The sequence below is a fragment of the Leucopleurus acutus genome (assembly GCF_964270905.1).
Source record: "Leucopleurus acutus genome assembly, chromosome: 3".
NCBI lineage: Eukaryota > Metazoa > Chordata > Mammalia > Artiodactyla > Delphinidae > Leucopleurus > Leucopleurus acutus.
The window spans coordinates 995,589-1,019,109 of NC_139145.1; the positions used below are offsets into that span (position 1 = coordinate 995,589).

At 60.1% G+C, this 23,521-nt stretch overlaps 1 protein-coding gene across 3 annotated transcripts; it reads left to right on the top strand.

Moving 5' to 3' along the window:
* The first annotated feature begins 527 nt into the window (after positions 1–527).
* On the top strand, positions 528–21,133 carry DAZAP1 (DAZ associated protein 1). 3 transcript variants are annotated; one of them, XM_082835353.1, is made up of 12 exons: positions 528–759; positions 7,767–7,807; positions 8,291–8,457; positions 8,730–8,795; positions 10,218–10,328; positions 11,156–11,204; positions 14,174–14,256; positions 16,564–16,717; positions 17,649–17,678; positions 17,778–17,918; positions 18,675–18,851; positions 20,241–21,133. In XM_082835353.1, the coding sequence occupies exons 1-12, from the start codon at positions 731–733 to the stop codon at positions 20,411–20,413; spliced, it is 1,221 nt and encodes a 406-aa protein (XP_082691479.1). In that variant the 5' UTR covers positions 528–730; the 3' UTR covers positions 20,414–21,133. The 3 variants fall into 3 exon arrangements, with proteins under 3 accessions (XP_082691479.1, XP_082691480.1, XP_082691481.1); XM_082835354.1 differs by having other exon boundaries at positions 10,221–10,328; XM_082835355.1 differs by lacking the exon at positions 528–759 and adding an exon at positions 6,887–7,392.
* The last annotated feature ends 2,388 nt before the right edge of the window (positions 21,134–23,521 follow it).

The following is a 23,521-nucleotide window of genomic DNA, read 5'->3' on the forward strand; positions in this document are numbered from 1 at the left end:
TCCAGTTCTTTCCTTAAGTGACCTTCGGCAGGTGAATGAGCCTCTCTGACCGTCGGTATCGTCTTCTGGGGGCAGCGGGAGCAGTCGAGGCGCAGGAACCGAACGTGGCGCCGAAGCGTCCCGCGGCCCGGCGGGGTGCGGGCGTGGCCTCTTCCCACGGCTGACCCCATGCGTGGCCCCGCCCCGCACTCGAGACTGAACAAGGAAGCCGCAGCCGCGCCTGCGCCCCGCGGTGCCTAGCCCCGAGCGCCCGGCCGCGCACGCGCCCCGCGCCGCCGCGCACGCACGCACGCTCGCAGCACGCGCACGCACGCGGCTCGATCCGAGCGCTCTCCTCCTCGGGGCGGGGCCGGCGCCAGCGCGCGGGACTCCACTTCCCAACGTGCCCCGCGGCGGCGCTTGCAGTCGCCGAGGAGGAAGGCCGACGCGCGGCGGCCAAGCGGCGGCGGCGCGGGCCCCGCCGCACGCACGCACGCACGCACACGGGGCGCACCCCTGGCTCCGCCCCCGGAGGCCCCGTGCGGGAGCGCGCCCGGGCGAGCGCAGGGCGGCGGCGCGGGCGCGGGGACGCGCGGTGACCGTTGGCGCTGAGGGGAGGAGGCAGCGCGGCCGCCGCCGTTGCGCAGATCCGGGCCGCGGCTGTGGGGAGGGCGCCGGGGCCAGTGACCTTCCGGAGGCGGGAGCGAGCCAGGGGGCCCGGACGCCGAGCGCCTTCGCCGCCGCCGCCGCCATGAACAACTCGGGCGCCGACGAGATCGGGTGAGGACGCGCCGGCCCGCGCCGCCGCCTCGGCCGGCCCCCGCCCAGACCCGCCCGGCCCGTCAAGGTCACGCCGCGGGGCCGTGCCGAGCCGGCGGCCGGGAGCCCGGGGGCGCGATGGGCCAGGGGCCCCTGGGGGGACCTGGGGGTCCGGACGCCCCGCCGCCTCGTGGCCGGGGACCCCGAGCGGGAACCGGGGGTCCGGGGAGTTCTGTGGGTCCGGGCGCCTCGCCGTCTCGTGGCCGGGGACCCCGAGCCTCAACGGGGGGATCCGGGGAGTCCTGGGGGTCCGGGTGTCCCATCGCATCGTGGTCGGGGACCCCGAACCTCCACCGGGGAATCCGGGGAGTCCTGGAGGTCCGGACGCCCCGTCGCTTCCTGGCCAGGAACCCCGAGCCTCACCTGGGGGTCCCTGCTGTTTCCTGACTGGGGGAGACCCCGCCGCCGAGCCGGAGTTTACCACAGGGAGACCCTCGATCGGGAACCCGGGGTGGGGGGGGGTCCGGGCACCCTGTCTGCCCCCGCGCCTGGATTTCTCTCTGGGCGGGGGGGGGGGGGCGGAACCGTCTCCGTGCTCGTGCTTTTCCTCGGGGACCTCGAACAGGAACCTGTGGGGTCCAGGGAGCCCCCAGCCCGTGCACGAACTTGGCGGGTCAGCGCACGTGGCGGCCCGGTCGGTGGGGGGGGGGGTTCCAGTTCTGCCGCCGCCCAGCTTATCCCACTCGGGACTCAGCGAGTGCCCACTCCACCATCTACTCTCCTCCCAAGTGTAGTTTCGCAAACCGAAGGCCCGAGGGCCAAGGTCATGGGGGGCCGTCCCCGGTCTGCAAGCAGCGCACCCCGCAGTGTCCACCATCTCAGCGCCTCCGCGCCACCTGATGGGGTGTCTGCAACTGTTGTTTTTATGTTGCTGGAGCCCCTTCCTGCTCAGCCCCCACCTAACCCCCATGGGCGGGTTTAAGATAAAGAGAAAGAGAAACTTGGGAGGTGGACAGACAGGCTTGCTCCTGAGGTCTTTCTCCTTGGTGCAACTGTTAGTGAGAGAAGGTTTGTTATAGCTAAGTTTCCCTTTTAATTATAATCTTGCCTAATGCTAAACGAGCTGGAGAGGAGAGTGATCCCACAGGAGCTAGGAAATCCCATTCTGCCCTAGTCTAGGGGTTTGGTCTAGTTTTCTTTGCAGAGACTGGTTTCTACAGCATCAGCGTAATTTTACAGTTAAATTCTTTTTGCGGAGATGGCAAAACAGCCTGGGCTGGGTTTCCGAGGCCTTGTGTACATTTCTCCGTGCACTTAGCGTTGAACAGATGTGGTGTTTACAAAACGCTTGATTTGGTGAGTAAGTCATTGTTGGCTGGTGGGTGGCTGGCCTCACTGAGCCCCTGCCAGGTTCCAGCAGCACGTTACACCATAGGACATAAAGTGTGTTTTGTGGGCTCCCCCCTCCAGAACCCCACAGCATTTAGAGGACCAGAAAGAAGGCGTGTAGCTCCTAGCCTGCTTTGTTTAGGAAAGATGTACGGGCACTGGAAGTCTGAGCTGTGTGTCGGGTAAGTGAAAAGTTGCAGCGCTTCCGCTGGGAAACTAGGATGTGGGCAGAAAGAAAGTTGCGGCGAAAGGGGCAGGACCTGAGGGAGCGGCAGCAGGTCTTCCACAGCCACATGGGCCTCTTTTCCTGAGAGCCAAGCCTTCTGCGGCCAAGAGGCTGACTTCTTTAGGCCTGGGCTGCCTTTTCTCTCGCCTGGGAAGGCAGGGAGCCTCCAGATCCAAGAGGCCTGCCCCTCGGTGTGCCCTCGAGGAGACGGCCAGACAGGGGTCCCTGGCGGTTCACCCCTACAGCTTGTACCAACCCCTGGGAGATGGTGGAGCAAGGATCCAAGGCTGGGTCTGAAGGGTCCCACCCTTGGCACCGCAGACCCACCCCAGACCCATAGGCAGCTTGGGGAGGCCGCAGGGCAAGTAGCAGAACCAGGATCAGGATCAGGGACCTGCCTGGCCGCGTTCCCCTCGCCACCCTGGTGAATGCACCCAGGTTACCTGAGTTCTAAAGTTGTAGATGTCAGGTGTCCCAGAAACTTTATTGCTTTGCCCCAAAGCATTGGTCAGTTTCTGTTTGCCGTGGGAGGCTTGTTTCTGATTGCTGTTGGAAGTCCGGGTCCACCTTGACTTCCTTATCTGTGTGGCTGTTCTAGTTCAGTGCTCGTGACCTCATCCGGCTCCCTGGTGATGGGCCCTCTTGGAGTTTCCCGTGGGGGGGGGACACCGTTGCCCACTTGGGGTGGTCACCGTGTGGGAGCGTGCGTCATGCTCAGACCATGTGGTAGTTACGTTATGGGGATGTGACAGTCTCACTGATCGCTGACGACACCCACCCTCCCCTCAGACCTCCTTCGCTTTGGTGTCTGGTCAGCCCCTCCCGAACGGCTCCCAGGCCAGAGGGGCGGCTCCACTGTCGATGGTACCTGCGTCCTCAGGAAGTAGGTGGATGCCTGGGGTGCCGCCCCATCGGGGATCTGCACTTTTGAGTTTGAGCCTTTGAAGGCAAAGCTTCCCTGCGTCTGGACTGTACAGGGGCTGGTGATGCCACTGCTTTTAGTTCATGTTTTCGTCATCTTGGCTGTCACAGTGGCCCGAGCAGAGCCGGGGCGGGTCTTGAGGGCAGAGGTCCAATAGGAGCAGCAGGTGTCACGTGTGGCCTCGTGGAGCCAGGTGCCACGGGCGGGCAGATGTCCTCCCTCCTGGGCCGCCCGGCGGGACAGGTGCTCACCTTGCTGAGGGCCGGGGAGCGGTCAGGGTTGTGTCCCGGTCTCCTCCGTGGCCTTGGAGAGTCAGCTTAAAGAGGGGTCCCCGGACTGAGGTTCTGGGGGCTGATGTGTCATGGAGCCGGAGAGGAGTTTGAGGGGGGTTTTATCTGGCAGGTGTGGTTCTGCTGGCGTTCCCCCGGGCTGGTGAGACAGGGACCCTTGGATGTGACTGAAGGGAGGGGAGGGTCCCAGGGCGAGGAGGGACCTGGGGGAGGGGAGGGAAAGCAGCACTGGGTCTCTGGAGAGAGGTGTGGGCACGGCTGCTCAGGACAGAAACGCGGGAGGTGGGTGATGGGGGGGCACATGAGGGCTCAGGTGACTTAGCACTGGAGGGGTCCTGGGGTGGAGCCTGTGGGTCCCTCATGGGCGTGGCTCTTTCTGGAATGGTTACTTGTGGAGGCTTTGAATGCAGAGAGCCTTCTGTTGAGCTCTGGCTGGCCCCGTGGGTGTAGACCGGGAGCATGCAGGGCCGAGCTTCCTGAGGCCTGTGGGCGTGAGCACCCTTTGGGGGGGCCGCTGTGTGGTGGGGCAAGAGGTGTCCTGCCCTGTAGGGGTGGGGGTGGAGGGCCTTTTCTCTGGGGCTTCTCTCTTGCATTTTGGAGCTGTCTTGGGCTCTGCAGGGTGTGGAACAGCATCCCTGGCCCCCACCCCCTCGATGCCAGAAGCCACAGATGTCCCCAGACGTGGTCCAGTGTCCCCTGGGGGCAGGATTGTCCAGGTGAGACCCCTGTTTGGGAGCATTTGCTCTTTGAGGCCTGGTTCCCAGTGTGTCCATGCCACTCGCTTCCGTGGGTTAGGACGTGTGTCCCAGGGCTGTTTGGACGCCTGTACAGTTGGCTGTGATGCTGGGGGCTGCTCCGCTTGACTCCCTTCTGGTTCTGGCCGTTGCAGTGGGCCCAGCACCTGGACTTGGTGGCGTGCTGCCCTCTGTGCGGGGCCCCTCCTCAGAACCCCTGCCCTGGGTTGCGCTGGACCTCTGTAGCTTCAGCTCTGACCCCTCCCTTGGCAGGGCACACCGAGGCTTAGAAGGGTCAGGGGACTCGGCCAAGGTCACTCCCAGGGTGGCCAGGCTAGAATTGGGGGCACCCCTGCAGGGGAGCGCGGCTGTGTTTCGGCGGAGGTCGCTGTCTGGGGGACTCCGGCCGGCGGGGGTTGGTGGACTGTGGTGTCTTTTGGGAGCTGGCGCGCCTCCCACGTGCTCAGCGAAGGTCAGCCCAGGCTTTCCATGTGTTGTGCGGCCCCATAGTTTGTGAGAGGTGATCTCACCGGCCGGTGGAGGGAAGCCCAGCCTGCGGAGTGAGATCCCTGCCCCGACCACTGTCTTTGGGGTGTCCAGTCTGTCACAGCAGAAGGGCTGGAAGTGGGGTGGCTCCCTGGCTGCAGAAAGGCGTGAACACAGGCTGTCGAGGAGAGGGCCGCCTGCCGGACCGTGTGAGGGGTCCTGGCCTTGGCCCCCTGTCCTCCTGGGCGCGGCATGTGGTGCCTGCCGTGGGCAGCCTGGGCCGGGGAAGCCACCGGAGCCTGACTTTCTGGTGTACATACCACACAGTTACCCTAAAGTACCCAGAGCAAGGACAGGGGAGTCATCCAGAGCAGGTTTCCATTCAGCAGCCGGAAGAGGGTGAGTGTTTCCCAGACCCCAGCACCTGGTCACTTGTGCCAAACCCCTTCCTGGAGGAAGGCAGCGATCCCATCCCGCCAGTTGGGGTGCATACCCCGGCAGCCAGCGCTGACTGCAGACCTCTTCTCGGGTCTCCAGGGATGGAAGGGTGTGGCAGAGCCAGGAGGTCCCCTGGGGGCAGGGCGGGGTCTGTGGGAGGGCCCCCCAGTTTCCAGCTTCAGCTGAGTGATGACTCTGGCACCCTTCATAGCAGGGAAGGGCTGGAGAGAGGCTGCCACGCAGGGTCAGCTGACCCTTCATCTGCTGAGTTGTGTGTAAACGCCCAGAAAGGCCTGAGGTCATCTGGTGCCAAGCAAGTCTGTCTGGGCCACCCCCCCGACAGCAGCAGGGTGGGCAGAGCCCGGCGCCCTGTGCAGGTGTGTTGGCTGTGATACCGGCGATGGCGCCAAGTCTGCCTAGAGCCCCCGAGTCCCTGCCACCGCGAGTCAGCGAGGTCTCCCTGGGCCTTCCGGAACTTCCATCTGCAGACAGGGAGCAGGAGGAAAGGAAATATATAAAGTACCCAGCACAGCGCTGGCGTGGGGTCTCCGGTCACATAGAGCTCTCTCCTGTGCCAGCTGTGCTCCTGGCATCTTCTCAGGGGTGAGCAGCTTTCGCCTCCTAGTTTATATAACTTGGGACTCACAGAGCAGTGACAGGAACGGGGGCACAGTCGCCACGATCTCCTCACGCCGGCCCCGCTGCATGCTTTCCATGCCACGTTCCAGCCCTGTGCGCCTCTGGACGCTCCTGTGTGTCCTGTTTTCCAAGAACAGAAACGTTTTCTAAATACAGCACAGTGATAAAATCAGGAAGCACATATCAACACCATATCATCATCTAATACACAGGGCAGATTCCGGTTTTGTCAATTTGCACAGGTGATGGCCTTTCTCTCTCTTTTCCCCTTAACGTCTGATTTTGAAATTTAAACGAGGGCTGGAACCTGGACTGGTCAGACCAGTTCCTTCCTCCTCAGCGGCATGGGGGTTGGGTTGCTTGGAGGGACTGGCTGACAACCTTCCTGTCCTGATCACATGCAGGCTAAACAGAGGTGGGTATTCCTCTAAGTGAGTTGGCGTTTGTCTCAGGTTTTTTGAGAATGCTCCAGCTCCTTTGTTTCTTCAAGCTGCTTTTCCACAGCAAACCCGTTTGTGCTCGTGCCCAAGGCCTGGGCACAGAGGCGGTCCATTGCCAGCCTCAGGGCCCTTCGGTCATTGCCTGCCTGGGTGCCAGGCCCTGGGGCAGTGGGGCACAGCTGCGGGCTGTACTCCCCAGGGTCTCTGGGAGGCAGGAGGAGCCTGGTCTGACCTCGCAGGGATGCGTAGGGGACAGGACAGGAAGGTCACAAGGCCCGGGTGTGAGCTGGCCTCCCGATCCAGAAATGCGCTCTGTGTCGGGGGACGGGGGCATGTTGAGGATGGCAGGGGCCACCTGTCTGGGGTGGGGAAATTGTTTCTTCCACACTGAGTTTCTCTCCCCCAGGCAGAAAGCCGCAGTGGGAGGGACCCCTGAGTGCGGCTAGGGCCACTGCCCTGCAAGGGTCTGTCCTTGCATCCCAGCTGCCGGTTTTCGGGCGCTCGGAGGCTCAGCGCACTCAGCCTCGGGGGGCTGTTTTGTCTTCACGCCAAGCAAGGTGGGGTTGGCTGTGGATGGGGACAGTGCCTGGGTGCTCTTCCGAGGGTGACGGTATCATTCCTTTCCCCATGGCAGCAGGTGGGATGGAGAGCCCCGTCCCCTGCCTGCCCTATCACACCTGCCCCGGATCGGGTTGGGAGCCTGCAGCACAGGGCACCTCTCCGTTCACTTAGGCCCAGCCAGCCTGAAAGTGGCGGGCAGTGGAAGGTTCCTGGGTTCTGGACCCACCCTGGGACTATGTGGACACTAGGCAGGGAGACCACCGGAAGTTTTCCTCTCAAACATTCTAGGGCACCTGTCCAAAAGGACAGCCCGGGCCACCCTGCCACGTCTGAGCTCCAGGGACCTCCCCAGTGATTTGTGGGTCCTTACTTGTGACCACGTGCTGCATATCCCAGCTTTGTCCTAAAGCCCTCATCCCCGCTGTCGTCCGAGTTTGTTGCGTGGGATCTCAGCTCTGGACTTGGAAACCTTTGGTGTTTGCTGAGCAGTTGGGAAGCTGCCCCGTGATCCTGCTCCCAAACTGGCACGGTAGGGGGTGCCGTCGGTCTCTCTTTTCTTACTGTGGTTGAGGTCAGCGTGTACATGCGACTTGGGATGTTCTAACTCTCACTCCAGCCCCGTGGGCAGATCTTGGAGGCCTCTTCATGCCTTTGACTGATGAGGCTGGGCCATGGCCGTGCCCCGGGTTACCACCTTAGGGTAGGCCAGATGGTCGGCACCTTGGGCAGAACCTTCTCTTTTTGCGGGGGGCGCTGTGCCATGCAGCCTGCGGGATCTTAGTTCCCCGTCCAGGGCTTGAACCCAGGCCACGACAGTGAGCGCCGAGTCCTAACCACTGGATCACCGGGGAGTTCCCAGGGCAGAACCCTCTTGACCCTGAATGTTTTCTCGTTGCATTGCAGGAAGCTCTTCGTGGGCGGTCTTGACTGGAGCACCACCCAAGGTAGGTGCGAATGGACCTCGGTCTTTGGATTGTGTGAATTGTCTTTAATTCCTGACTTATTTATTGTCTTGGTTTCTGGGAAGGGGCACTTGATCAGGAGTTGATGGGGGCAGAGATGAATGATCGTGGGCTTTGGAACTTGATCTCGTCCTGATGCTTCATTGTCATGGTCATGGTCACAGTCGGGGAGGGTGGCCAGCTCTGAAGGCAGAGGCTGTTGGCGTGTGGAGGTGGAGCCAGGAGGGCTAGGGATCCGCTGGCTCTGCCTACTTAGCTGTGGCCTTTTTTCCTCCCGCGGAGATCGGGTGCACCTTCCCTTCCCTGGCGCCCCGTCCTTCACCCTCTCCGCTGCCCCCATGTCAGTGGATCAGCCAGTTTAAAGGTTCCTAGCTGCACACTTTACAGGTCAGGCTGATGGGCTGGGAGTGTGTGACCTGCCTAATGCCCTGCTGTGCATGTGTGTATGTCTCGATCTTTGAGCAGAGACACTGCGCAGCTACTTTTCCCAGTATGGAGAGGTTGTGGACTGCGTGATCATGAAAGACAAGACAACCAACCAGTCTCGAGGCTTTGGGTTCGTCAAATTCAAAGACCCAAACTGCGTGGGCACAGTGCTGGCCAGCAGACCACACACCCTCGATGGCCGAAACGTGAGTGCCGGTCCCTGAAGAAAGCTCTCTGTCTTGTTGTGTGTGGCTCCTGGGCGTGCCTCTGTGCCCAAGCTGTGGTGTGTGTGTGTCGAGGACTGCTTTCCCGTGGGGTTGGTTTGAAGGGTTAAGGCTCTGAGCTTAGACTGGGCGCTGGGCCAGGATGCGGCCCGGGCCACCTGATGGGCCCTGTGCCCCTGGCCCTGCTGCCCACACCTTCTCTCTGGGGGAAGCAAGCCTCCTGTTCACCGCTGCTCCTTTGAAACTTCCAACAGATCGACCCAAAGCCCTGTACGCCTCGGGGGATGCAGCCGGAGAGGACGCGGCCGAAGGAAGGCTGGGTAAGGGGCTGGGGGCTCCTGCTGGGTGTCCCGCAGCCGCTGATGCGAGGGAAGCCGTGTCTCCGACCTGGGTCCTTGCTCACTCAGACTGAGCAACAGGAGGGCTTCCAGCGTGAGGTCGAGCAGCTGAGAACGGCTCGGCTTGATTCGGTGTTGGAGGTTTTTTATCTTGTAGCCGAGAAGTTTCTTATTAGTCTACCTTTCAAACGACGGCTCACAGCCATCTGTCGTTAGGAACCTTCCGTTGTATCCGCGCCGACTGCTCCTGGCCCCCCACCGCTCAGCGCTCTGCTGACCGCTCCTCTCCAGGGAGGAGGCCTGCTGAGTTCAGAACCCACCTTGGGACTCTGAGCCGCGTGTGCCTCCCGGCGCCAGGCCAGCCGTCACCCAGAGTGCCCTGTCCTCGAGGAAAGCCCTGCTGGGGGCTGTGCGGGGCTGGGGCCTGGGCACCTGCGTTTCCATCAGGGGCCTCAGACCAAGGGCATATTTTTCCCGCTTTCTGTTAGGAAATATCAAATACAGAAAAAGAGTGGTACAGTGAACACCTAAATAAAACACTGCCCAGATTCATCAGTGGTCAGCATCAGTGATCTACACAGCCGTCCCTCGGTGGGATCTGCGGGGACTGCTTCCGGGACCCCCGAGGTGACCAGAATCCACAGACGCTTAAGTCCCTTATGTAAAATGGCCTGTAACCTACGCACGTCCTCCTGTGCACTTAAACCATCTCTGGATGACTCATGATACCTGATACAGTGTAAATAGTTGGCTGGTGTGCGGCAAATTCAAGTTTTGCTTTGTGGAACTTCGTGGAATTTTTTTTTCTGAATATTTTTGATCCACGGTTGGTGGAATCCAAGGACACAGAACCCGTGGCTGCGGAGGCCAGCCGTATGTGTACCCACCTCTGCGCCTGCCCCTGCTGCTGGCACCCTGCCCCCACGCCCAAAAGTGCAGCCTCTGCGTCCCCAGCTGCTGGTGTCTGGGGGGGTGGGAGGAGGTGGCAGCGCGGGGTGTCCACAGAGAGCGGGGTCCGGGCCAGAAGGCGGAAGAGGTGGCAACTGAGCCTCAGTTACCAGAGCTTTCCACCGTCTGTGCGTCACCAGCTTACACACTGCCCCGGAAGCGAGCCTGGTCTGCCAGTTTGGTTTGTGCAGGCCACCCTGGTACTCGTTCTCCTCTCCTAAAGCCCTGGGTTCCACACCGCAGAGCTGGCAGGCGCCATGGGTGGGCGTGCTTGGGGCGCCCCATCCTCTGTCGGCGGGTGGACGCGTTCATTCGTACAGCGGCCGTTGCGGTTTTCTGGACTCACTGGGCTCCTGGGGTTCTGGTCTGACCTTCAGAGGCCACACCGTGCACAATAGCGGGGAGTGTTAGGAAGTTTCCCCACGTGAACTAACCATCTTCTCCTCCTTGAAACAGCAAAAAGGACCCAGGAGTGATAACAGTAAATCAAATAAGATATTTGTCGGTGGAATTCCTCACAATTGTGGTGAGACAGAGCTCAGGGAATACTTCAAGAAATTCGGAGTGGTGAGTTCTCCCCGCGCCAGCAGCAGGTCGGTCAGGGCGGGAGTGGCGCAGCCCTGTGTCCTGGGGAGGCTTGAGCCTGGCACAAAGCAGACCAAAGCCCCATCCATTCCCTGCGTGGCCAGTTACCATCCCAGGAGAGGACTTACTGTAAATGGGGCAGACTGACCTCCTGGAAGGCCCTCGGGTCGGTTGTAGCCACTGTGGTGGAAAGCGCTAGATGGTGTCAGGAAGAAGGGGCTGGGCTTGGGTGAGGCTTCCGCCCCCTCCCCTAGGATGGGGGGGCGGGTGGGTTTGTTTTCTGGAAGAGGCTAAAAAACTTTGGGGAGCTGAGTTCTAGCGGGGCAGACAGGACACAGGCAGGGCTTAGGGGGCCAGTGGGCTGGGAGGCTGTCCCCTCATCTGAAGCAGAGACACGAAGTCCCTCCAGGCTTCCACCGGCCACGCGTGCCCCGGCTGCAGCGTGCTTGCCTGGTGGTACCTGTTTGTACCCAGGGCCTGGCAGGAACTTGTGCGGAGTGGACGAGGAAGGGAACGTGGTGGCCCAGCCAGGCCGGGGACTCTGATCCCGGGTGGGAGGTCCTGGCTCTCGTCTCCCCACTGGAGCGTGGGGCCTGGGCCCCTGGTGACCTGCCACCTACCCTGCCCCGTGAGCACCCCTCGGCCTGCTCTCGGCCCCGTGGGTCTCAGAGCCCAGGAAGCCGGCCTTTTGCCTCGGAACTTCCTGCACTCGGCAGGCAGTCCCAGGCAGCGGGGGCCGGGAGTGTTGTAGGCAGATGTGCCTGTACCACCTGCACACCTGGGCCCTCAGACGCCCATCTCTCTTCCAGGTCACGGAAGTGGTCATGATCTACGACGCGGAAAAGCAGAGGCCTCGAGGTAAAAGAGATGGAGTTTGTCCCTGGCCTTCCCCTCAGATGGCAAACTATCTCACAATTAGGTGGTGGTTGTAGCGAGCCTTGCCTCAGGAGAGGGTGGTTTGGAGACTGAAGTCCCTTCCCACGCAGCCCCAGCCTGTCTGCTTCCCAAGGGCAGGCGGTACAACCTTTTTTTTTTTTTTTTTTTTTTTTTTTAAGCTCGTTCTTTTGAAGTTTTTACAACTTGGCATGAATTTCAACATGGTTTATGTTTTTAAGGGTGTCCTGAAAGATTAGTCTTTCTTTTAAATTGAACTTCCTCAATTACGACCGTCTCCTGTTTTAAGTTCACTCCAGCGAAGTCAGGAGTCTCATTTCATGTCGTCAGGCTAGGTCTGCCCCAGCTCGGCTTGAACGTGGAGTTCCCTTGATCCATCCCATGCTTTTTTTTCTTTTCTTGTTCTTTTTTCCGTAAGTCCCCTAAGTCGGCGGGGCGGGTGGGAGGAGGGCAAGGAGCCGCCCCAGCACGCCCGCGTCAGCCTCCCCCGCCACCACCTGCACGTCCACTGTGGTTTGCGGGGCTGGGACACTGGGCGCCCAATTTCCGTGCCCTTTGTTTTTCTTTCTTTTTTTTTTTTTTCCCCCTGGCTGCTGCTATTTATCCTTGCCTCTGTCCCTGTTTTGGTTCCTGAACCGCTTTTGGGCCGGCCTTGTGAGCTAGGTGCGCCAGGCCCCGTGGCCCCTGCCCAGCCCCTCGAGGCATCCAAGCGTGGCCGGCGCCGCCCACAGCATGCGCCCGCCATGCTGGAGAATAGTTTGCCATTTGAACCTCATCCTCCTCTTCCTCCATGATTAAGTAACGTATCCTCACTTCATGTCGATTAAGCTGTTAAGTCTTAGTCTTAATTTTAATGTAGACGTACATGCTTAGTGACATACTTAAGTGTTTCATAGTAAAGTACAGTAATGTTAAGTAAGTTGTTTTTCCTTTTCTCTCTGTGAATTGTTTGTGATTAACGATATCTCTTTAGATTTCTCTTCTCCAGGTGCTAAATTATATCACACAGGTACAGGCCAGTCCCGCAGTCAGAGGAGGGAGCGGGCTTTGCTCCAGTGGGGTGTAAACGAAGTTTCAGTGTGTTTCTGTTCCGCTTCCTCAGCGGTGATGTCGCCTCTTGACAGACAGACGCGTCCCTAGAAGCCCTGCCCCGGGGCTCCTTCCCCACGACTCACCGCCTCTTGCACTCTAAGGACCGCGAGCCCTGTGGCTTCAGACACTCCTGCACTTGGAGAAAACGTTCACTTTTTCACATGCCGTTCATCACCCATGTTGTGTTCCACCATTTGCCTCCGATCTTGGGACGCCTTGGGACGCGGGGGTCCCGAGGCTGCTCTTAGTCACCCCGTGGGCCGCCTGTGGTCCTCAGCCCGGGCCCGGGGGCGCCAGGTGGCCGGCGCGGGGTCTGGGCAGGAGGGGCTGTGGGAGAGTGCTCGGGGCTCGCCCCTCGGCCCTGTTCCCATGTAGCTCCTGCCATCATCCTCCGCCGTGGGGCTTGGCGAGTCCCTGCGCGGCCCCCAGTGCTAGGCGGGTGGAGGGTGGGAGCCGCGCCAGAGCCAGCAGTTGGTCAGCGGGCTCCCCGAGAGCTCGTCCTTACTTTCTCTCCTTCCTGAGTCTTCTCCGAAGCCTCCCTCCCTCGCTCCCTCCCTCCCTCCCTCCCTGTCCCTCGGTCCATCTGAGGCTCCCCATCCCCGCCCCGGGGCTCAGTCCCCACACACCTCAGCCGCTGCCTTTGCTCCCTCATGCCCTCCCGCGTGCCCGCCACTGCGGCCTGTCTCCTCCGGTCTGTTCACAGTTCCTCCCCACGCTGTGTGCAGGTCCTGTGTGCGTGTGTCACGCTCAGGCAGGCGCCTGTGCGGAGAGGACGGGCCTCCCTGAGAGGCTGCCGCCTACCGTTCTGAGCTGCCTTCCCTCCTCCATCCTTCTCCCACCACAGTTCTGCCAGGAGTCTTTCCACACGGTCCACACAGCTGTGCTCCCGCATCCTTCTTTGCTCAGCTCGAGAGGCCTCCTTCCTGGGCGCTCCCTCCCCTGCCGCCAGGGGCTGCCCCCGCCCCCTGCGTCCACCTCCCGCGGTGCTCCGTGCCCCCCCACACCCACACCCATCTTCCGCCCCTTCTGGGCCCTGGCCCTTCCCCTGGCCTGTCCTTTGTTGTTCGGGGTCTTCCGGCAGCTGGCTGCCGTGGGGGGCCTGTAGTGCTCAGCGCAGATGGGCCCTGGGGAGCCAGAGCAGCAGCCTGAGGGCTGGACACTCCACGCTAGCCAGGCAGCCGCGCTCACCAGACCAGCAAACTTCGTTTATACTGCACTCTCTTGTGTTTGGGAAACGCTAAATTGTTTTTCCCTTTGAAATTGTCCTTTTGATGACATGGTGCCTCTTGCTCTTGCTGCCGACAGCAGTGTTTGACCTGCTGGAACCCACTGTGGCCTGTATCTCTGTGTATTTATGCAGCTACGTATAGATAGACACCTGTATACATACGTACGTTACCTTGGCAGGACTCCTCGGGCTTACCCAACAGCGTTGGGCAAGCTTGGCGAGGCTCTAACTGGTAGAGACGTACCTCTGTTAAGGCGCTAGAACAATGTACGGCTGCTGTCAGCACTAGCTGCAAAGCGACTGCCAGCCGAGGGGGAGGACCCTGGGTTTCAGAAAAGCAGAAGCGCACCCACGACACACTTGGGGCTGCCCGCCAGCCGGGCCCTCACCGCCCTGCTGTCCGGGCTGCTGCTAAGATGCGCCCCTGTGATTCCAAGGTCATCTCTGTGGAGGAGGCGGCGTCTGGGCTGAGACGTGCTCATGCCCCACAGCCTCGCACACTTGCTTCGCTGAAACCCTCAGTCGATCCCTCGGCCCGTCCCTAATACTGTTCATCATCCTGTTTTGTGTCACAACACCCTGCTACCTTGATTCACTCTTCGTCGTTGGCTAGGTTTTGGATTTATTACTTTCGAGGACGAACAATCAGTGGACCAGGCTGTCAACATGCATTTTCACGACATCATGGGCAAAAAAGTGTGTAGTTGTAGTTTTATTTTACCTTAAGACCAAACTAAGTCTTAGGCAACCTAGGGATTTCACTGGAGAGGAAATCCCTTGACAGGAGGAGGGCCGGGCTAGTCATCCCAGGACCCCCAACTGGGGGTCGGACCCGGTTCTGGGAGCCCCTGGCTCTAGAGCCCCTGGGGGGCGGCCGGCGGGGCGGGCAGGCTGGCGTCCAGTGAAGTCACGGGTTGCCTCAGGCTTGGTTTCAGTGACCACTCCTTCAGATGTGTGTCCCCTCCCCTCCCCTCCCGTCCCACGCCGGCCCGTAAAGTGCCGGGCCGTGAACCTTTGAGAACAGGTTCCGTGTAAAACTGAAGGCAACGTAAACATCCTGAAGGATTGGTTTTCAAATTGGGTCACTTACTGTGAACTCGGTACCGGCCACATGCTCCTGATAGTTCTTAACTCCATGCAGTCAAGTGACCTCTGGTGTTTCATCTTCATACTGTGTTGCTGCCACGGAGGGAGCCTCTCGGGAGGTGGCCCGACCCCTCATTTTCCGGCCCTGAGCTTGCTGAGAACTCGGCTCTCACCTGAGTAGCTGGTGGGGGGCTGTGCAGTTGCCCAGGCTGCCGCCCCTCCCAGGCCCTCGGCTTGTCCTCGTCCCCTCGGCAAGCCCAGCCCTTCTGCCAGAGCCCTGCGTCGGCTGAGACGTGGAGGGAGTCTGGCCCCAGGGGTACCCCCCCCCCCCGCCCCTTCGCTTTACAGATGGGCGGCTGACTCAGTTCCACGCGAACCTGACTGTGCAGGAGACACAGTCATGCTCTCAGTTTGAGACGTTCATTGATGCTCCTAGTTTAAGGTTAGCTTGCAGATTCCAAGGGTGTGGGCTGTTATGAACACACGTTCAGCAGAGCCCATGTCCCATGTTTTAAGGTCCTGTGGCGTTTACAACTGGGGAGAAGTGAGGTCCTCCTTCAGGGACAGAGAGGCCCGCTCAGTGCACGGATCTGCTCCCAGGGGCAGAGTCCAGCTCCAGCCCCGTCTCGAAGGGCTGGGGCCCGCTTGTAATTAAAAGCTAAGGGCAGAATAGGAAGACTAAAAGAATATATATACTTCTTAAATCACAGGGCTGCTTTGCTTTGTAAGCAGGAACCAAATTCCCTTAAGGAAAGTGTGAAGACTCATTAATTTGAGTTCTTTGAAATGGGTCCTCTGGTCCTGCTTTCGCACCGCCCTGAGCTACTGGGGATTTTGTTCCTGTCCATGGAGCATCCTCGGGGCATCGGAAGGTGGGGTCTTTGTGCCTCTGTCCCCCGCCTGTCTGTCCTCTCCCAGGAACGCCTTTAGGCAGAATTGATGGGATTCTGAATACAGGATGCTTGGCGCACCAGGCTGTGAGACCCCAAGGACGACTCCAAGTGAATTCATTGTCTCTTTCTCCTTGCTAAAATTTATCCTACAAACAAGCATAACTGGGGATTCTAGAATGCTAGCGCAACCCTGGAATCGGGGGTCTTTGCTGTCAGTCAGCCCACATTGGAAAGGCTGTGTAGGCGGGGCTAGGCCTGGTGGGATGGGTACCTCGGTCCCCTTGTCCCACCCTCCACATGCTGTGGCTCCTGGCACGTCCAAAAGCGGAAGGGTCCTGGGCTGCTGACCTAACACAGTATGAAGATTGCTTACTGATTCAAATGTCCATTTTATTGCATGTTTGTTTACTTTTTTTGTTAGATGTAATGTAAGATTCTCTTATCACATCCATTCCCTCTGACATTATTTTGAGTTAATTGAGATTCTTTAAGCGTTAGCCTGGGGAAGGTAAGTCTTTATCTTCCATTAGACATTTTAAATAAAAAACCTAAGTAAACCAACTGTGTTTCTCAGGTATGAGCTGAAGGGCGAAGGCAGGGCGGGGGCTTTGGAGAGGGCCTGCACAGCTGGCTGGCGGGGCCAAGAGGAGGGCCACGATGGTTGGCCTGAGCCTGACCTGCGTGACCCTGGGTTGACACTGCCCCTTAACTTGACTGAAAGGCCCCTGTCACGCACAGAACTCTCTGCGGACTCTTGGCCCTCAGCCCTGCTCTGCAGTGGGTGGGGCTTCATGTGACTTACAGTTGGATCTGTTGTACCTGAGAAACATTTTTTAGACAAAAGAATTTTAAAAACTTTTTTAAGAAAAAAAGTTACTGGCCTAAATAAGGTTTATAGTTAAGTATTTAGTTTTAAGTCATAATAAGATGCTAAGTGTAGTTGTAAGTTATCTGAGGGTGTGTCTGAAGGGAAGGGGGTCTGAGACCCTCAGCATCTCCCTAAACCAGAGCTCGATTTGTCTAGGTGGAAGTTAAACGGGCCGAGCCACGGGACAGCAAAAGCCAAGCGCCAGGCCAGCCGGGGGCCAGCCAGTGGGGCAGCCGGGTCGTGCCCAGTGCCGCCAACGGCTGGGCAGGTCAGCCCCCGCCCACGTGGCAGCAGGGGTATGGCCCGCAAGGTAAGGCTGGCGTCCCTCCCGACGGGCCCATCCACAGCTGGGACGCGCCCACTGCCACGCGTGCGGGCTGTGGGGGCCGGAACCTGCGCCAGGGCCCCTCCCTGTCCAGGGCTGGGTGGGCCTGTCCCATCTGCCGCCCACGGGCGCTGGGAGTGCTGGGCTGGTGCCTCCGGCGGAGGTCGGAGATGTGTCTCCAAGGGCAAGTGCCACGAGGCCGGAGTGGGAGATGGACGTGGCTGACTGTCTCGCAGGCTCTGGTCGGAGGCTCTGGGGAGAGCGGGGTTTCCACCCAGCGGGGAGGAAGCATGGCGTCCTGCCTCTTGAGCCCTTTGGGTCTATTCCAGCTCCCTGGGCTGTGGGTCCTCCGTGTGGGGCTGGCAGAGCTTTTACGGACAGCTTTGCGGGGAGGCTTGGGGTGGCCAGGGGCCCCGAGCCAGGATCCAGGAGCCTCCATTCCCTTTAGAAACCTAGGGAAGGAACACTGTCCAGGGAAGGGCACCGGGCGCCCCCAAGCTCATAGACTGTTTCTGCATGGCTCCAGGCTTTATTCCTGGTCTCTCCAGGGCTGGCTTTTAGAATGTTTTTTATTGCAAAACAAGCAACGGCTGTAGGGGACCATCTAGTGAGACCAGATGCCCTCACACCCACAAGCAGGGGAAGAACCAGCGCTTGGCCGGAGGCCGCCCTGGCTTCCTGCCTCCCAGCCTGAGTCCCACACATGCGACTGAGTCCCTGCTCTGTGGGCGTCCCCGCCCTCCCGACCGAGGGGCTGCTTGGAAGGGCTGGGGCCATGCGACCCAAGGAAGGCTCCCCTCTGACGTCTCCCCTGCACCCGTGATGCGTCAGGACACCAGGGCCCGCGGGGGGTGGGGGTCCCCAGTCCACACCATGGCGCTGACGCAGCACCCACCCCTCTCTGTTTTCCTCGCAGGGATGTGGGTGCCAGCAGGACAGGCGATCGGTGAGTCCCTGTTGGGAGGAGATGGAGAGAACAGGGTGTGAAACTGGTGGATGGGGCTGGGGGCTTCTGCCCACCCTCATCCTGCTCTCTGTGTTCCAGGTGGCTACGGACCGCCCCCCGCAGGAAGAGGAGCCCCCCCGCCGCCTCCGCCCTTCACCTCTTACATCGTGTCTACCCCTCCTGGAGGGTTCCCTCCTCCCCAGGGCTTCCCCCAGGGCTACGGCGCGCCCCCGCAGTTCAGTAAGTGGCCGCGGGCCCTGTCGGACACAGAGACCCTCCCCCTCCCCCACCCTCTTGCTCACCTTGATCCCTCGGGACCTGCTCTCCGTGCTTCACTTGAGGGGACTTGATTCACTTGCTTTGCGCCCAGCTGTAATTGAAGAGGCGCCCCTGGAGGGCTGGAGCGGGCCTTCCGTCCCCCAGCACCGTGGGTAGAGGGGGTGTGGCCACACGTGGTGACCGTGTGTCCATCAGGAAAGAGAAGTGCCTCACCTGATCCTGTAGGGCCGACAAGCAGCCACCTGAGTGTGTCGTTCGGCCGGCAGGAAGTGTCTTCTGCCTTCCTTCCCTCGTGTTCCTTGGGGCGGCGTGCTCAGCGGCCCCCTGTGGCCAGGGACCCGGGACCGGGCAGTGCAGCCCTGTAGCCCGGACCAGGGCCTGCGGGCCACCTGATGACCGCGTGTCCTTACAGGAGGGGCGCCTGCTCCCGGCCCAGCCCCTGGCCAGTTTCATTTCTGATGAGGAAGAGCGGGACGCCCTTCATGGACGGCTCACAACTTCCCGCCTTCCCAAGGCCACCCGGGCTGCGGCCCCGCCCGGCTAGGCGTGTGCTGCCAGGCTGGCCGCTGGTCGGGCTCTGCCCGTTGGGGGTCGTTTCCTCGGCTGTGGGCCCGGCCTGTGGGCATCCTCGAGGCCTGGCTGCTGGGTGGAGGTGGTCTGGGCGGCTTCCTGAGGGCGAGCACCGCGTCTGTGTCTGTCTTTCCTGTCTGCCTGCAGGTTTTGGCTACGGGCCTCCACCTCCCCCACCGGATCAGTTCGCCCCCCCGGGGGTTCCCCCACCACCGGCCACTCCGGGGGCTGCACCTCTGGCCTTCCCGCCGCCTCCGTCTCAGGCTGCTCCGGACATGAGCAAACCGCCGTCGGCGCAGCCCGACTTCCCGTACAGCCAGTACGGTGAGTGCCTCGCTCCCCACATCCACGCGCCGCGGGGAGAGCTCGAGAGACCCAGGCTCGAGCGGGCCTTATGCAGGCACTTGGTTTCTGGGGTCTCAGCCAGGGCGCTGGCGCGGAGGAGCATCCGCGGCTGGCAGACGTCCGGGGCCTTGTGCCTGGGGGCGCCCTGGTGGGCCCTGCCGCCTTGGGTGTCTGGGTTTGTAGGGCGCAGGGCGGGTGTGAGGGCCGTGCGACGTCAGCATTGTGCGTCCCCAAGGGTGCTTGCCAGGTGGATGCTGGAGCCCGGGGTCCGCACCCATCAGAGGAGCTCCTGTGGGGACAGGGTGGGCCTGGGGCTCTGCTGGCGCTGAACAGACGCCCCCAGCACCCCTACAGCGCACGCTCTTGTTCCCCTGGGGGCCTTGCCCGGCCGCGGTCCCTGAGCATGTGGGTTCTTGCCTCACCCGGAGCAGGACGTGGCGGTGGTGGCGGGTGTGGGGTCGCCGGCCCCCGGTGGGGGTGTGCGAGTGACAGCGCGTGTGCCCCTCCCCGCCCCTGCTCCTCTGCCGAGGCCGCCTGGGGCAGTCAGCCTGGTCTCGTCTCTTGCCAGGCCTGGGTACCTCTTCTCCAGAGCCGCCAGGCTTCGGCCCTCACTTTGTTTACACTCTTATGGTCAGGCTGAGCAGTGATGTGGCCTAGGTAGGTGGCGCCTCCTCCTCCACGGTCCCCACTGCCTGCGCCCGGGCCACGATGTCGCCTCCTCTGCCATCCTGGGCGGGGGTGGACTCGGCGGTGCCCTCGGGGACGGGCCCTTGCCGGGGCAAGGATCTCGGCCGGCCACCGCCCCGCTAGCCCCGAGCTCTCCTTCCATGGGGCAGCACGGTGGGCGTCTGGGCCCCCGGGACGGCCCCCTCCACCGCGCATGGTGTGGGTCTGCTCCTGCTTGGAGGAGGGGCTGCCCAACCTGGAGGGGCTGTGCAGGCAGCACCGTCAGGGCCAAGCTCTGTACCTGTACCTCAGGCTGGCCTGTCACGTTTCCTCCCATCCTGAAATCTGTGCTGAGTCCACCCTGTGGTCCACCCTGTGGTCCACCCGAGGACGAGCTTTCTAGAAGCCTGTGGTCCACCAAGGCAGGCCAGATCATCTGTGTCTCCAGGCTCAAGGGCCTCTCCAGCCGTGAGGGCAGGGCAGTGAGTAGGGAAAGGGGCTGAGAGCAGACGGGACAGACGAGGGGTCCGATGGGTCTCAGAGCTGCTTTTCTTTCTGTGCAAGACAGCTGCCCAGGGTCCTGCCGAGGCTCCCAGGTGGGCCCTCCACCCTCCGGGTCCATGCCTTGCCCCGCGCAGGGCCCTGGCCGTGGGTGCCAGTGGGAGTGGAAGTGGTCCCAACTCACTGAGCCCTTCCCCGCAGGTTACGGACAGGACTTGGCGGGCTTCGGACAGGGCTTCTCAGACCCCAGCCAGCAGCCCCCCTCCTACGGGGGCCCCTCAGTGCCCGGCTCGGGGGGTCCCCCCGCCGGCGGAAGTGGCTTTGGACGCGGTCAGAACCACAACGTACAAGGATTCCACCCCTACCGACGCTAGCCGCAGCACCTTGAGGATGTCGGGCGGCTGAGGCCAGGATTCAAACTTGTGAACTCGTGACAATCACAAACTTGGGGAAAATACCAACTGGAGCGTGGGGGGCTTCTGGCGGTGGCTGTGGGCATCTGGACCGAAGTTTTTAAACGTATTATTTCTCTAACCCATCAGCTCAATAAAAAAGTCACTGGTTCAACAACAGGGTTAAAAAAATTCTTCAGCTTTAATTCAAAACTTCAGGTTTCTTTTTCTTCCTTTTTTTTGCAATTATTTTCCTGAGCCTTTATTTTACCGTATATTGTAAACTTTTATGTTAAAGAAAAAAATATACATTTACAAATTGTGAGATTTTTAAGAGAAATTTTCTACAATGTATACTCGCTTATTTTTTAATTTAAAACAGGGTTTCTGTCGGCACTGGTGGAGGTGAGGGGCGTTTTTAGTCCCTCACTCCTGGCTTTGAGGGTTGGGACTCGTTGGTCCAGAAACTCTGGGAGCTTAAAGAAGAAATCTACTGAGTGTGTTTTGTTTTTGTTTATTCTTTGCTTTTGTCGACTGGCGTGCCTGGCCATGTCTGCAGGTGCGCCGTGGGGCCGCGCTTGCCTGCGTCCGCTCTGGCGTCAAGGACCAGGAGGAGGCCGGGCCAGCCCATCTCCCGTGCTTGGGGCTTTAGGGCGTCCCCGCTGACCGGTTTGAATAAAGAAAGTGCGTTTGGATTAGAAACCCACGCTGTGTCTGTTATTCCCTCTGCTTAGAGGAGCCCCTTTCCGTGTGGGGAGCCCGGGCCCTCTTCGGCAGGTCTGGGGCTTTGGGGGATCTGGTCTGGTGGTGGTGGGGGGCCTGGTCAGAGCTGCAGACGCACTGTGAGGGACCCTGGGTGCCAAGAGGCCACTTGCCGGGCTCCGAGGAAGAGACGTCTGCACACACGTGGGTGGGGCTGGCCAGGCCACCCCCGCCCCTGCGGGAGTGACACCTGGACTGTGGCCTTGGGCGGGCCGCTCATCTTTCCATGAAGTGGGCCGTGGACATGGGTTGGGGCTGTCGGCACCCCCCAGTTCAGGGCCGGTGGGGTGCAGCTCAGGGAGCTGAAGGTCGTCATAGTGGGCACTTGGTGGGGCCCAGCTGTTGTCCACAGGGCCCGAGAGGCAGGGCCAGGCCTGGGCAGTGGAGCAGCTCGAGTCCTAGCCAGGGGGGATCCCAGAGATGCAGAGGGAACCTGGGGGCCAGGGAGGCAGGGTGGGACGAGTTCCCACCTGCAGAGTCTCCTCTGCCACGTGAAGTGACGGGGCCGTTCCGTCGTCGTAAAAACAACAATCAAGATTTCAGAACATAAATCCTGGATGGCTCCAGTGTGCCAGGCTTGAGAATGCGGTGAACTAGACAGCCGGAGAGCCCCAGCCCAGTGCACTTTGTGGGGGAAGGGAAGCTTGGCTCAGCCCAGAAAGCCAGTGAAATGGGCATCTTCTCCCCCAGTCCCAAGACGACCCTCCAAGACTGCACCCCTCCTCCTCCCATCCCTCCGGTTCACAGAAGCGGCAGGGTCAGGCAGAGTGGGGGGCCTCGTGCCCGCACCCTCTAGTCCCCACCGCGTGTCGTCGCATTGTTAAAAGTTAGCTCCTTACATCAGCAAGATGAATTCTCTGCAAAATTACAGTCTCTTGGCCAAAGGGTGCCGTGCAATCATTTAAGGGGCTTCCAGCCAGCCAGGAGCTCCCAGGACCACGTTTGCCTCCGTAAACTTGGGCAAGCCCGCTTCGCACCTTCACACCCTGATAGACACTTCCTGCAGTCCCAAACACAGTGATTGTACCCCACTGGGGCACGGAGGGACGTCCCCTCCTTCGCGTGAAGCCTAATTGGTTACCGCCCCCCCCGCCCCGCCCCGTTGTGGAAATGGCTGAGGAGGGCTCAGACTTCCCGTCCCCTCCAGGCCAGCCCCAGTTCCCCCCAAAGCCACTTGGTCGGTAGGGGGCCGGAGACAGTCACCTCGTGCCCCACACGCAAACTGAGTGAGGGCAAACTGAGTGAGGCGCGGTGGAGTCATGTGGCCGGGGGAGGGGAGGGCATTGGCCTTTTCTCTTGTTTTATCTTCTCATTCCTACCTCAGGGCCTTTGCACATTCACTCCCTCTTCCAGGACCTCAGTCTCCCTGCAGGGCTGATTGCATCCTCTATCTATCCATGGGGCTTACTCCTGCCAAATGTTTAACTGTTTTCTATGTATCACGTCTTTTTGTTCTTGTATGCCTCTGTTATGGCTTTCTTTTGCATTCAGTGACTATTTTCTAGTGTAGCTAGAAAATTAATTCTTTTAATTTTTTTCATCGTGCTTTTTGAGTTTTTTAGGGGTTGTTCTATAGTTTACCACACACATCTGTTGGGTTGCTTTTTACTGTGACAAAATATAAGATTGGTAGGGGACTGCCCTGGTGGTCCAGTGGCTAAGACTCCACACTTTCACTGCAGGGGGCACAGGTTTGATCCCTGGTCAGGGAACTAAGATCCACATGCCACGCAGCCAAAAAAAAAAAAATTTAAAAAATACAAGATTGGCCATTTTAAACTACTTTTTAAGTGCACAGCTCAGTGGCATTAAGTACATGCACATTGTTGTGCAACCATCCCCACCCCCCCGCCCCCGCATCCATCTCCAGAACTTTCTCTTCCCAAACTGAAACTCTTAACTCCCCATCCTCCTCTCCTAGCCCCTGACCCCCACCATCTACTTCCTGCCTCTATGGATTTGGGTCCTCTGGGGACCTCACATGGGTGGGATTATACAGTATTTTGTCCTTCTATGTCTGGATTCTCTCACTGATGTCCTCAAGTTCCATCCACATTGTAGCATGTGTCAAAATTTCCTTCCTTTTTAAGGCTCAATTATATTTCACTGTGTGGGTGGACCTCATTGTGTTTATCCCTCATTCATGGATGGACACTTGGGTTGTTTCCACCTTTTGGCTACTGTGAATCATGCTGCTGTGAACATGGGTGTGCAAATCTGTTGGAGTCCCTGCTTTCAGTTCTTTGGGGTATGCACGCAGGAGTGGGACTGCTGGGCCACATGGTACCACATACATCTTAATGTACCAGAATTGCCTTCAGATGGACA

What these genes read in the sequence shown, in the direction of transcription:
- DAZAP1 (XM_082835353.1), top strand. Translation starts at nt 731, where the DNA reads ATGAACAACTCGGGCGCCGACGAGATCGG. An exon ending in TCGGGCGCCGACGAGATCGG is followed by an intron (nt 760 to 7,766) that starts GTGAGGACGCGC and finishes GTTGCATTGCAG; the next exon opens with GAAGCTCTTCGTGGGCGGTC. An exon ending in GCCAGCAGGACAGGCGATCG is followed by an intron (nt 17,679 to 17,777) that starts GTGAGTCCCTGT and finishes TCTGTGTTCCAG; the next exon opens with GTGGCTACGGACCGCCCCCC.